The 14,345-nt window shown below is 29.0% G+C and overlaps 1 protein-coding gene across 2 annotated transcripts in view; it reads left to right on the plus strand.

The window, feature by feature from the left end:
* LOC122501297 overlaps positions 1-13,910 on the plus strand; it is a 323,656-nt gene extending 309,746 nt beyond the window's left edge. Inside the window, exons 5-6 of one of the 2 annotated variants that reach the window (XM_043610645.1) lie at positions 11,548-11,764; positions 13,257-13,910. In XM_043610645.1, coding sequence (XP_043466580.1) covers positions 11,548-11,764; positions 13,257-13,333 — 294 coding nt within the window. In that variant the 3' untranslated portion in view covers positions 13,334-13,910. Of the gene's footprint in view, positions 1-11,547; positions 11,789-13,256 lie in introns of both variants that reach the window. The other variant, XM_043610644.1, reaches the window with a different exon arrangement.
* The last annotated feature ends 435 nt before the right edge of the window (positions 13,911-14,345 follow it).

The following is a 14,345-nucleotide window of genomic DNA, read 5'->3' on the forward strand; positions in this document are numbered from 1 at the left end:
CAAAACTCGATTCGAATCGAGTTTTGTTCGGTTTTGGGGTGCCGAAATGTCGAATGTCGAACTGGATTGACTCGAATGTCGAATTTTCATCATTCGAGTCAATCCAGTTCGACATTCGACATTTCGGCACCCCAAAACCAAACAAAACTATAGAGCCAGTGTAACAGGTCACAAGCGAGAAGAAATCACTATCATGCACTCTGGCGGCGATTGTCGGAACTCTTTTCTGGCGCGCATGCATATCCTGACATTATCGACACAGCGCTTGGCAACCAACGTTGCGCCACTTCCGACAAGCGCCGCCAGAGTGCATGCTAGTGATTTCTTCTCGCTTGTGACCTGTTACACTGGCTCTATAAGTACCTGCTCCTCTCTCGCAAAGACATTCACAGTTATCCCTCCACTGTGAGATACGGTGAGGGAATTTTTATCAGTCTTTCACCTTTGTTTTACCAGAGGTGAAAAATTTAATTAATATGTTCTATTAATTTAAAAAAATATATATTATTGAAAAATATATTTTTTTAAAATAAATTTTTTAAAAATATATTTTTTAAAAATAAATTTTAATTAATAATTAAAAAAAATCAATTTTCAAAACCTTGGTTTTTTGTTGGCTGCACGGAGAGAGATTTTGTATTAATATTTGTTAAAATTGGCAATAGAATTTAATATATTCTTTTTCAATTTAGGGAAATCGTGTTTTATATTAAAAATTAATATTGTGCATATTAGTAGGCAGCCCTTGATATATTTTACAAAAATTAATAAAATTGTAATACAATTTAATAAAAGAATTATAATTTTTAAAAATGACTATATTAAAATCGCAGTCCGTGAAAGTATCGAAAGAATAAGAAAAATTGAAATAGTTCTTTTAAATTTTAGAATAAAATACATATTTCAATCTTTAATATAGACAATACTAAAAATTATGAGTGAGTCGAAAAGGACAGGAAATAAAAAGACGTAGGAAGGAGGAGGATAGAATTATCGTTTCGAAAGTATTTCGCACACACACCAATGAGCTAACGCAAGCATCATACTATACATCATACTATACAAACACAAAGTATATACAATTTCGGAGATCTATGTTGGCCGTTTTCGGCATGGTCATGGATCGCGATGGATCGTGATCCAGATCACTTTTCCTATGCTGTGATTGGTTACTTTGTGATCCGGATCGCGATCCATGACCATGCCGAAAACAGCCGTTAAAACCTATAAACGCATACATATAAACTTAACTTAAATACAAATAAACGCAATAACGCACGCACGCTGTACATTGGGGGATACAGTTCTCAACTTCCTTATATACTAAACTCGAGAAATTTTCTGAACTTGTGAGAAAGTGATATTTTCTCCATATTTTGTTTAAAAAAGTTCTTAATTTATTTTACATTATAAATACATACTTTTGTATGCTGGGTCAAAATTTTATTCAGAAATGTTTATCATAATACTGTTTTTAAAATTGTTTGTTTCTGGAAAATGATTTCTATTAAAATTATATCCAATTTTTCGTTATATAAAAAAACCCATCATTTAATTTATTGGCATAAGAAAATGCAGCATTTCTTAAATCATTTTTTTTAAATACCTTCCAATGTCCTAATTCATTTTCGTACACGGAAAAAAATTAATATCTAAACTTGAAATAATATTAATTTGAAATCCAATGGAATGTAAGTATGTCTAAAATAGACATTATAGTCACAATTAAATTCACATCTCTGATTTAGAGATTTGTTAATTTCACAACTTATCTGATGTGAATTACATTGCGTTTTAAGTTCATCATTGTCAAAGAATATTTAAACCATTTTAATTATTTAAGTATTAATTTTATATTTTAAATGCAGTTTCATTCCCAGTTTTCACTTTCCATATTTTACGAATGTTTTTCGCGTTATCACGTGTGGGACATATTTTTATTTATTAGTATTTTCAGGTTAAACTTTCGTTTGACACTTGAAAACCTAACCTATATTGAAAGTTGTACCAAACCATGTTTTTTTATTAAGAAATAGAAAAAGAATGTTTATATTGTGTGATGTTGAGATAATTTGATTCAAATAAAGAAATGAAATAATAAAAAATTCATATTATCTTCAAAAAATGTCCAATTTTTTATGATTGTCAATGGATTTGTTTATAAGTTCATACTAAAAGAAAAATATACATTCTTTGAATAATTCTCACTCTAAATTGTGATAAATCATTAAATTTGAGATTTCTAATATCATTTTCAGGCATAAAAATACGGATTCTTCACACTGATAATATATGCGGATTAGATATAACTCTAAATTTCAGTTTTAGAGATCTGTTCAAATCACACATCCGATTCCAGTGATAGTTTATGCCTAAATCTCATATTAAATCTCTAATTTAGAGATTAATTTTTTTCCATGTAAATTTTGAATGCTCTCAAATGCTCATTTTAAAGACAATGGACTATGCCTTTTACTACAATTAGGAAATCTTCATTGTCGATTAAAATTATTGAATGAACAAAATAAAATTGTTCACCCAATTCCGACACATTTTGACACATCAAATTAAAATATTTTGGGGTAAACACAACGTGCACATGTTGCCACGAGATTTGACTCGGATAATTTCGGAACTGCTCGACTGAAATATTCGGCTAATCTCGGACAGCTTCGTAACCGCTCTACGTCAGCCTGACGTCAGCCCATAGCCTGCTATGGCCTGCTACTAGGCTGGTCATAATTTTTATTATAGTCGATAATACTATTCATAACTAAATTAACAACTTATGTAATTCTTCGATAGTATTTAGTATAATCATCTGGTAATACTTTTTACTATTGCATACTTTCTTACTTATAATATTACAACTTCTTATTGACTATTTCAATTTCTATTACTTCAGAATAATACAAAGTAATAATTTGATTATAAACTTTCTTAAAAATGGTAATATTAATTCATAAATGTACATGATTTCCCCAAATTGCAATCGGTTTTACTACACGGAGAAACTTTTAATACCACTAATTCTTAAAACTGGTGAGACATTTTAGTATGTTAGGTTAGATTCAAGGGAAAAACGACATAGGTTATAGAAATTGCTATTGAGACTATCAAAAACACTCATTCAGTATATATTTTACAGTTCTTCATAAGGAAACTAACGAAAATTAGTATGTTGTTTTAGAAAGAAAATAATAATTTTTGCAAAGTTGGGAAAGCCATGAATTAAAAAGAAACACAACAAATTAATTGTCTATAGATACCATAGAGACGATAGTGATACTTGGATCTGATGGTAGATGGCATTAGTGTATGTCACTGTAACTGTAGGTAAATATATTCAACACGACGTAAGAACCTAACCTATATTATTAACGCACACACGCACAAGCAAGTAAAGACACGACGATTGGTCACGGAAACCGAAAGATCGCACGATTCGTTAGAAGTACACAGCTGAATCGTCCTTATATATTAAACGAGTGGAAAAATATGTGCCTTCGAGAGAGAGCATTTTTTAAAATAACTTTCTAATCAAATTATGTAAATAAGTAAAAGTCGTGAAAAAAATTATGTTATATTGAGGAACAGTTCTTGAATTTAATTTGGCATGAGGAGACATTCACGTTTATTAATAAAAGGTTTTTTTCTTTCATACACGTGTGAATTTCAACTTCGAAAACATTAGGGTTAGTTCGCGACGTCAGGTGATGGACTCGGTGATGCTCGGGTGAAATCGGTTAAGTCCGCCCGCAGTCCTTCCAAAATTGGTATGTTACGTTAGAATGTCTCTTATATATTCTATCTATATGTGTAAAAAAGGTTAGAATTACCGTATTATTTCACAAACAAAAACTAGCATTTTATTCTTTTCTAAAGAAAAATAAGACTATTTCTAATGCAGATAGTAATTTTTGTACACCGAAGGTTGCTTAATATATAACGAACTTATCATATTTTCGTATTAATGTTGAAATTATTAGCACAACGCACGAAAAATCCTCACATTCTAACGTACTTTTAGAATAAACATAACCAAATATATTTAATATTATAAGAAAAAGTTTCTCCGTGTAAATACTAATATAATAATACGAAATATTAAAACAGAATCTCTCTCCGTGTGTCAATAAAAAATCAAGCTTTTGAAAATCGATTTTGTTTCCTTGGCAATTCCTTGGCAACTAATATTGGCCCGATGCTTGGCTACTGATCATTGGCAGTAGCGTGATCATCCCAAGTTTAAACCATTGGTGGTCCAATGATGGTTGTCATTAATTTTCCAATAATGGAACGGAGTTGGCCAAGCATTGCCCATTATTGAACCAATCGTTTACTTCCCATTGGGAATCTTTAAATCACAATTTTTTTTGTAAATACAAATGTCAGAGAATTAACAAATATATTTTATTTTCTCAAACATAATTTTTATAAATCAGAGAGAGTCAGAGAATTAACAAATATATTTTATTTTCTCAAACATAATTTTTATAAATTATGTATTGTAGGGTAAGTGTGGGTATTCCTGCAAGTGACACAATTATTGCGATTTTTAAAAAATTATTACATATTTTCATTTTGAAATATACGCCTAATTTTTTCAAAATAATTACAAAATTTATTTTGAATCTTACTTGCCCAGGCGCGAAAGACCAATGCTGACGATAGATTAAAGGTTGATTGAGTCTTGAACGCTCAGTGTGGGTAACTCACAGTAGAAGCAGTCTTTACATCACTGTCAATCAATATTAGTTCAATATTGGTTCAACATTGGACCCAATGCTCGTCCCATGCTCGATTCAAGACTCGGTCAATCTTTATGAGTGAAGTTCGAACATCTAATCTTGATTCAAGCTTGAATCAATCTTTACACAATATTAAGTTTATCTTTATTTATTACCGTGTTCACTTAATTAAATAATATTATAATAATTATAATTATAATAATTGTTTCAAATAATAATAATAATCAACATTAAGTTATCAATTGATAAATAAATATTTATATTTATTTAGTATAATTATATTATTTGTAACATTCATATTTAAAGAAAGTTAAATGGAAAATTTTTTTTATAAATGTTTTCAAAATTACTATAGATAATTAATAAATAATAATTAAAATGTGCAATAAATATTCCTGACACTGCATCATATTTAATAATTTTATTAATTATGTTAACTTTTAATATTAATTTAATTAATTATTATTTATTTATTTATTAATTATTATAATTATTAATAATTATTGTTCAATTAATAAATATTATTATAATAATAATTATAATAATAATTATAATATGTAACATTATAATTCATTATTATTCCAAATTATATTTATTTAAATAATATATTATTAATATATCTAATAATAAATGTTAATAATTTTGTTACTGAATAATAGAAAGTATCAATTATTTATCGATGTTTATTAAATTATTCATTAAATATTTTTAATTGTAAAATGTTTTAAAAGTTAAATTTTGTAAAGATTACAATTTTATTATGAATTATTTAATATTCATTTTTAATAATTAAAATAATTCAGGATTAGTATGTGTAAAATTTTTAGTCATAGTTTTCACTTTGCCCTTATAAGTAACAAAGTATACGGCACTGGCATTAATATATTTGATTAGTCCGAGGTCTCATCGAGACTCAGTGGGCGTGCGGTTTAAGTGGTTGCGTCAAGGACTTCCGGAATGCGTCTGGGGCGGGGGGACGTGAGTTCGATCCCACATGCAAGCGGATTTTTTCATTATAAAGCGTTACATAAAATAATAAAATTACTATTTAATCTGTATAATTAATAAGTGTTGTGAATAAAAACTTGTGAACTTGTTTGTAAATAATATTAAAAGTCTGTTAAAAATGAAGTTAAAAAATGTACAAATTATCACAAATTGTCTTTTTTGCTAATATTATTTTTCAATATTATTATGATAAATGACATTTGTTGTTAGTAATATAATATTTATATAAAAATAATATAATTATTATAATAATAACTTATTGTCATTAAATATGTAAATACATATATATTAATAACAATACTGTTTATTATTAATAATAATTAATATATTCACGTTATATTGAATGAACGCGTGAGAAGCGTGTAAATTTTTTTTTTTTTTTTTTTTTTATTGTTTATACTCCTGCCCTATTGGCCTTACGCACTTCGACAAGAGTCCCCGAGAAATACTTTTTTGGATTAAGCATAACCATTCTACTTTAGAAATGTTTCTATATATTAACCTAATTTTGCGTCTACAGCCGACTTTATTAGGAGTACTCGCATTACGCCTGGACCACCCGTCAATCGGTTTTCTCGCCAGAGAAGAGGGAAACTGTAGAAAACCTCTCTGAGTACAACCGGTTTATCGACAGTCGAGTTCTAATGGTGTGTACCGGACAATAATCGACGGTGCACATCATTATACCTCGACGTCAAACCTCCCGCTCAGATTGTCTCACGTGCCGGAAAAATACCAAGCCAAGTGGGCGCGAACCAAGGGTACTTATACCCTTGGTCCTTAAACGACCACCAACGCCAGGCATCTATCCGACTGAGCCAATCTGTCGGTAGAAGCGTGTAAATTTGGGAACAGTGGAAGCAGTCTTGTTCAGTCCTGCTTTCGGCTTCCGCAGCATTGATTGAAGATTGAACGCCAGTCTTCAACAAAGACTGAGCATCAGGTTTACATCGGTGTTACTATTCCGGACTCAAGCAGCCTTGCTTTCGCTGTCCCACCAAACTTTAACCAATACTGCCCAATGGGAAATTGCCAATGCTCACCATTGGCTAAATAATGGACCAATATTGGCTGCCAACAGTTTTTTCTTGGTCAAACATTGGCAACCAATATTGGGCCACTATTACCAGAGTCTTGGGATGATCACGACTTTGCCAAGCATTGGCAGCCAATATTGGATCAATATTGGCTGCCAAGACAAGTGCCGGACTTTCCAAGCGTTGGATATTCATTGGCAACAAAGATTGAACCAATATTAGTGACCAATTAATTACCAATGCTTTAAATTAAATTAATGCTTGGTTATTTATTGGTTACCAATACTGAACCAACGTTTGAAATCAATATTTTACAAATACCAACATATAGCAAAAATTTTTCAAAAAAAAAAAAAATAAATTACTAATCTAAAGAAAAAAAAATTAATTTTATTGGAACACTCTGTTAAAAACAGAATGTGATAAAAATCAGACAAAGATAATATTTGTCTAAGTTCGAGAATGCAAGCGTCTCTCCTTATATAGAACTGGTAACACAACTTGCTGGTGAGTGAAAGAAGCTCTGGCGCACCCTAGTGTTCGATTTTGAAATGTCCCGCGCTGCTTCAAAGTATATGCTCGAAATTACTTTGGATAAGTGCCACCAGGGTGCGCCACAGTTTCTTCCTCTCACCAGCAAGTTGTGTTACCAGTTCTATATAAGAAGAGACGCTTGCATTCTCAAACGTAGACAAATATTATCTTTGTCTGATTTTTATCACATTCTGTTTTTAACAGAGTGTTCCAATAAAATTAATTTTTTTTTCTTTAGATTAGTAATTTATTTATTTTTTTTTTGAAAAATTTTTGCTATATGTTGGTATTTGTAAAATATTGATTTCAAACGTTGGTTCAGTATTGGTAACCAATAAATAACCAAGCATTAATTTAATTTAAAGCATTGGTAATTAATGGGTCACTAATATTGGTCCAATCTTTGTTGCCAATGAATATCCAACGCTTGGAAAGTCCGGCATTTGTCTTGGCAGCCAATATTGATCCAATATTGGCTGCCAATGCTTGGCAAAGTCGTGATCATCCCAAGACTCTGGCAATAGTGGCCCAATATTGGTTGCTATTATTGCACCATTATTGATACTGCTGCACTGAGAAAAATAAAAGGTTAAATATAACCAAGTTTTAGTTAAAAACAACCGAGCGATGCTGCTAATATAGCACTTGCAATGTGAATTGTCTGCAGTAACCGATCAAAGACGATTAAAAATTTCGGTAGAAACTAGTTAAGACTACTCGGTTACGGTAGCTTCTTTCTCTGTTACTGTAACTAACAGTTTATGATTAATGCTCCGTAAACGTTAGTTAACTTACTCGGTTACTGTAGCCACCTAAAAAGGCTACAGTAATAATATATGAACTTGAATATTGTAGTTAATTAGCTCTGTTATAATAAAGAAACCGATTAATTAATTTTAAACCACCCAACTCGATTAAAATATTTTTTGATTAATAAAATATTCCCTTGATAAAAATTATTTTCTTTTATTGGAAAGAAATCTATTTGATTAAAAAATTATGTTCTAATTTAAAGATAACCAAAATTTTCTGTAAATTAAAATTCTTTTTTATAATCAAACAAATCTCTTTCAAATAGAATAAAATACTTTTAACCTCTTTAACGTGCATCGTGTAATATGTCATCGGGGATGAAAGGTTTAATGCGTTAAATATTCTCCGTTTTATTTTTATTTCTATGTATCTATTGTAGATGAATTCTATATTTGATGGCTGCTGTAACATAATCAATAAAAATTTGTATCGCGTCGGTAGAAACCAGAATTGTAACAACACGACTCTCCGGAAAAGACGAAACGAAGTGACTGACTGACTGTGACTGACGATATGTCGCCTAGATATGTTTACTCGGTTAAAATCTCACAACTCAACGTAATTACATGAAACTCAGTTAATATTAATCGCATAGTAATAGTTTATATTCAAAAAACAGATAGGTAACAACAACCACGAAAGTTTGTTTCCATTATGCACATTTCAGATTGGTTAAGATAATCCTTTGGAGGATTATTTTTAACAGATGTGTTTTAACCATCTCAGCCCGGTTGTGATAATCAGTATAACTTAGTTTCTTTTAAACATATCTTATTTATTTTTAAATACTTTTTTTTAACCGAGCTATTTCTACCACTCGGTTAAACGCAATTTTTCTCAGTGTGGCTCCCAATATAAAACCATTATTGCGCCAATGGTTAATTTCCCATTGGGTGACCAACCCTCAATCAAGCTTCGTAAAGCCTGAACTCACTGTCAGCTCGCGCCTGGGTGATAGAATAGCTCATAAAAATGTACATTCCGACAATTATTAATTTCTTTATTTAAATTTAAAATATATTATGACAGAATTCTGTGAAATTATCAAATATGGCAGTCATGAATACATATATGTGGACGTCCACATGAAAAGGGCCCATATTGTCGGTTCTAGTTTTCGAGATAATCGCAATTTAGTAATTTTGGAGTAAAATCTTAATTTTTTTTTTATTTTTTATTATCAATCTACATGTTTTGTCAAGTCGAATAATGCGGTTTTCATTAATTTATCGATAATTTAACTGTTTGATTTCATTGGTTCTTTAGAAAAATGAGAAGGGCCCTTTTTGTCGGTCATTTGCAAAAGTAATCCGTATTTTAAAAATGGAGGTGTGGAAAAATTTAAAACCTCTTGATTTTTTATCTTTAAGGTGTCCTGGACTGTAAACAATTCTAATCTGAATAACTTCCTAGAAGAACCAGAGATATTGATGTTAGAGTCTTTTTTTTCGTAATTGTCGAAATGAAAATTTGGATATTGCGTCAATTTTTTCAGAATAGAGACTGTCAAAAAATTTTAAATAAGTTTAATATCTATTCTTTTCCTGCAAATGACACAATAAAATTATACCCAATCATTAGTCTTGTAAAAAAATGGTTTTTTAATAGAAAAACTGTCCTTTTTAGAAAAGGGCCCATATTGTCGATTTTTCGTATTTTCAAAATTAAGAGGGGGGGATGGTTTTAAAAATTTTAAACCTATTGGTTTTTGATCTTTTAGGTACCCTGGATTGAAAACAATTGTTATCTGAATAACTTCCCAGAAGAACCAGAGATATTGATGTTAGAGTCTTTTTTTCGTAATTGTCGAAATGAAAATTTGGATATTGCGTCAATTTTTTCACAATAGAGACTGTCAAAAAATTTTAAATCAGTTTAATGTCTATTCTTTTTCTTCAAATGACACAATAAAATTGTATCTAATCATTAATCTTGTAAAAAAATGGTTTTTTAATAGAAAAACTGTACTTTTTAGAAAAGGGCCCATATTGTCGATTTTTCGTTCTTTCAAAATTAAGAGGGGGGGATGATTTTAAAAATTTAAAACCTGTTGGTTTTTTATCTTCAAGGTGCCCTGAACTGGAAACAATTCTTATCTGAATAACTTCCAAGAAGAACCAAAGATACAACAATTAGTTGGTATCGCCATCTTTAATTCCGTTTTTCTCGAAATGAGGTTTGTGGCGTTCTAAACTTTGAAATTTCGTAACTCAGCGAATTTTTAACCAAAAAAGTTCTAAGACCACTCAAAATTTTCCAAATTTTGCCAGGAATACGCCCATATAGATAACTCCAATAGTGCCAAAATGGGCCCTTTTCATGTGGACGTCCACATATATTAAAAACCGTTGATATTTCCAATATTCACTATAGTATACACGTTTCAGTATTACTAATCAAAGAAGTACACTTTATTATTTGAAAAATATATTAATTTACCCATCTATTATTGATTTTTAATTAATAATACTTAAAACTATATTAGTAGCAGAATTTTTACTGCATGTTAGTACTATTGCGATTTTTAAATACGTTTACTGCGCAACACATACTAAACATAACCTCTTTTTTTACAACCAGCGCGCTATGCGACATCTGATTTTCTGCAATAATGCTCGCACAGTAATTGGTGTTTCCTTCATAAATATCACACAATATTACTCGCGAGTCAACAATAATACATGTGTTGACAATTAGTTTTTAATTTACTTTTTTAAATACAAATAAGTAACGAAATTTGATTGAGTTTAATTGTTTGGAAAATATAATAATTAAACTTTAATTTGTAAATGAAAAAACTGCATTTCATTTTTTCGTAAACTTAGACGAGCTTTGCAAAGTTAACCTACACTAAAAATTCGCAGAAATACCCACACTTACCCTACCTATTATACATAAAAATCATATTTATATTTAGGAAAAAAGTTTCAAAACACAGTGTAAACTTGCTTTGTTCCGAAAATTTTAAACAATCAAATAAATAATATATTTTCAAAAATTATTGATTTTAATAAAAATGAAAAACCTGAAGCAAACATCCAAAGTTTATAATTTTGTTTCCAATTGTTAGAAAATATTACATTAAATATAATAAAATTTGAATACGAAAAAGAATAAATAAATAAATTTCGTAAATTCAAATTTTTAGAACTTTAGGGACATAAATTGCTCCATATTTTAAAGAATCTAAACTTCATTTAATTAAAGTCTTATTTACTTCTTATTTTCATTGATAAAATATTGTTATTTTTCTATCAATAAGCTTTAAACTTTTTAATCTTCAATTGTTGTGAAGAAAACCATAAAATTAATTAAAATCTCAATAAACACTGATTACTTAATTTGCATATAAAATACATTTTTAAATGAAACAAAATGAAAATAATTAATAAATTTGATTGCAGGTTAAAGCAAGTTACGTTGCGAATAAATATGTTTCAAGGAATATCTCTGCCGACAGTAGACAACAAACTATGGCGACATTGGATTATGAAATTATTTCAGATAGCTTTAATAGTGGCAGATTGCGCATTGCATGCCATGCTGCCGTCTTCCATCTTTATAAAGAAAAGGCTGAAATCGTTGTAGAAGAGGAACGGCCGAGACTCGCTTCCGTATTAGGTACACGGGAATCTTCTTATACTGGTAATAAGGATTACGCACTTACATATTCAAATCGTACTTTAAATATACAATTAATTTTAATATTTGAATTTAAAATGAAATTTTAAAATTAAAAATAATGGAAATAAAAAAAAGTCTTCTATCTTATATATTTATATAGAAAATAAGAGTTTCACTTGATAGTGGCAGTAATTTCGTTAATACTTTTTTACCTCCCCTTCTAAATAAATTTCATTTACATCCTATAGAGCAATTTACTTTGATTAAAATATTTGTAATGAAAACGTAAATCAATTTCGCTTCGTTTCTTTCGAATAGACTGTGTATAAATTCATTTATTAACCTTGAATAAGAACATTCATTTTCAAATAATAGTTGGGAATTTCTCATTAAAATTGTTTTCAGCAATCATTTTCAATGCTGAATTACTTCTATTATTAATTTCTGTAGAGCATATAATTTAAATTTTATTACTAAATTTTTTGCTATTTACAATTTTATTTATTTTTTCATTACCAATTTTATTTTATCAAACAATTTTTATATAAACTAAAATTTTTATACAACTCCAATAAAAAATTCTCTCTGAATTAATTCATTTTGTTTCGAAACTTTTTATTTTTTTCTTCAATTTTATTTCATTTCGTTTAGATTGGTAAATGAATCAATTTAGAATGATTCGAAAAGAATTTTTTGCTTGTCAGTTAGATAAACATTTAGAACATGAATAAAAAAGAATAAAAATTCATAGAAATTAATTGAAAAAATGGGATAAAAATTAATTGCTTTAGGATGGAATTCGAAATTTATTAAATTTCAAAATGTTTAAATTTGTAAATAAATTTTACATTGTTTTTATCGATTGAAATATAGTGAATTTTAGTAGTAAATCAGTTTTTGGTAAGGCAGTGTAATATTTTCAACTGAAAATATAGTCACAGTGGGTAAAGCAGTTTTCCGTTAATTTTTTTAAGTAGAAATCTAGAGTTTAGTCAGACACGCGTCGGTAAATTTCTTATTATATCGTTGATTTTAGAAAAAAATGATATAACGCAAAATTATTTTTTTAAAGTAAAACTAATTAGTTTGAAAATAAAATTGACTGAATAATAATTAAAAAATAAATTTTACGTAATTAAATATGATTAATTGCATTTTTATCAAAAAATTAAAATAAAATTGGCATTTTTTTGCATCCGGTTAATAAAACAGGAAAGTAGAAAAAACACTAAACGAACGGTATATTGACAATAACATTAATTCCCTGATAAAATGATACTTAAAATGCCAAACTTATCTTTAACTTGATAATCAAGAATTTTAAGCACTATGTTTAACCACATCCGCAAGTTATTTCTTTAATTAGTAAATTCGAAATGATGCTTTCATTTTTTCCACGCTTTTAATGTTACTCAATTAGACCTCTGGGTTTATTAACCTGGAGAATTTAACTATGACTTAAAGTGACTTTTTTCTTTTCTGTTTTCAGGAAGTACGGCTGGCCGCAAAGAAGAATGGACCTTTATAGTGTTACTTGCCAGTTTGCTGCTCAGTGGTCTAAGATAACATCGATAATCTTTGACTTGTTTTTTGCGCGTTTGACTGTGACGGAGTGGTTGAAAGAGTAAATTGTTTGTATAAAATTAAAAGTTATGAAAGTGAGTGAAAGTTTAAATGAAAGAGAGAGAAAGAGAGAAAGAAAATATGCCGAACGAAATATGGTAAAAAGAACCTTTTTTTTGAAAGAAACAATTTTGTTTGAAAACGTATCTGACGTACGTATAACAATTTGTGTAAATAGAAATATTAATTTAGTAAAAATCGTCTACCTGTAAAACAATATGTCCACAAACGAATTGGTGGGACAAAATTGTATAATCCAAAAAAAAATGAAAATAATATGTCATTATGTATTAGATTAGTGATGTTACATGCATACTGACGAATCAGTTTTGAAAAAATATTGCCTACACGGTCTTTTATATTCTCCTGACTGTTACTTTGATACCTCAGAGACGACACAGGCCATTGCAAAACGTCCTTACCAGTTTTCGAAAAAAGAATTTGAAAAAAATTATTGTTATTGTTTTTAATGGTATATCAGTTTAATGACTAATAAATGATTGACCTTCGTTAATTTCTATCCTGTCTTCTATTTATTTTCAATATTTTTCTACTTCAAATGTTTCCTCTTCCATCCGATATCTATATAGAGTAAAAAGAAAATCTTATTTTTCAAAATCGAATTCTTTTTTACAAGAGAAATTCTTTTATGTCAAGACATTTTGTTTTATAAATAACTACTAAAAAATAGACATTTTTCTATTATGTGGAATTAATAATAAAAAGTATATTATATGAATGCATCTTTACTTTTGTTGTCCTTTTGTTTTTAGAAGACAATGCATTGTGCATTATGCTAGTGAAAACAAAAGACAAATTACACGAAATTACATTGCGCATTGTCGTAGTAGTAAAAGGGAAGATAAATGTGGGAAGAAATTAATGCATGGTACTGCATTAGTATATAGACCCAAATGATGTAAGATTGTAATTTACATTAACTAATTCTTCATTT

Source organism: Leptopilina heterotoma, unplaced genomic scaffold (genome assembly GCF_015476425.1).
Source record: "Leptopilina heterotoma isolate Lh14 unplaced genomic scaffold, ASM1547642v1 Lhet_208, whole genome shotgun sequence".
In the NCBI taxonomy this organism is placed as follows: Eukaryota; Metazoa; Arthropoda; class Insecta; order Hymenoptera; family Figitidae; genus Leptopilina; species Leptopilina heterotoma.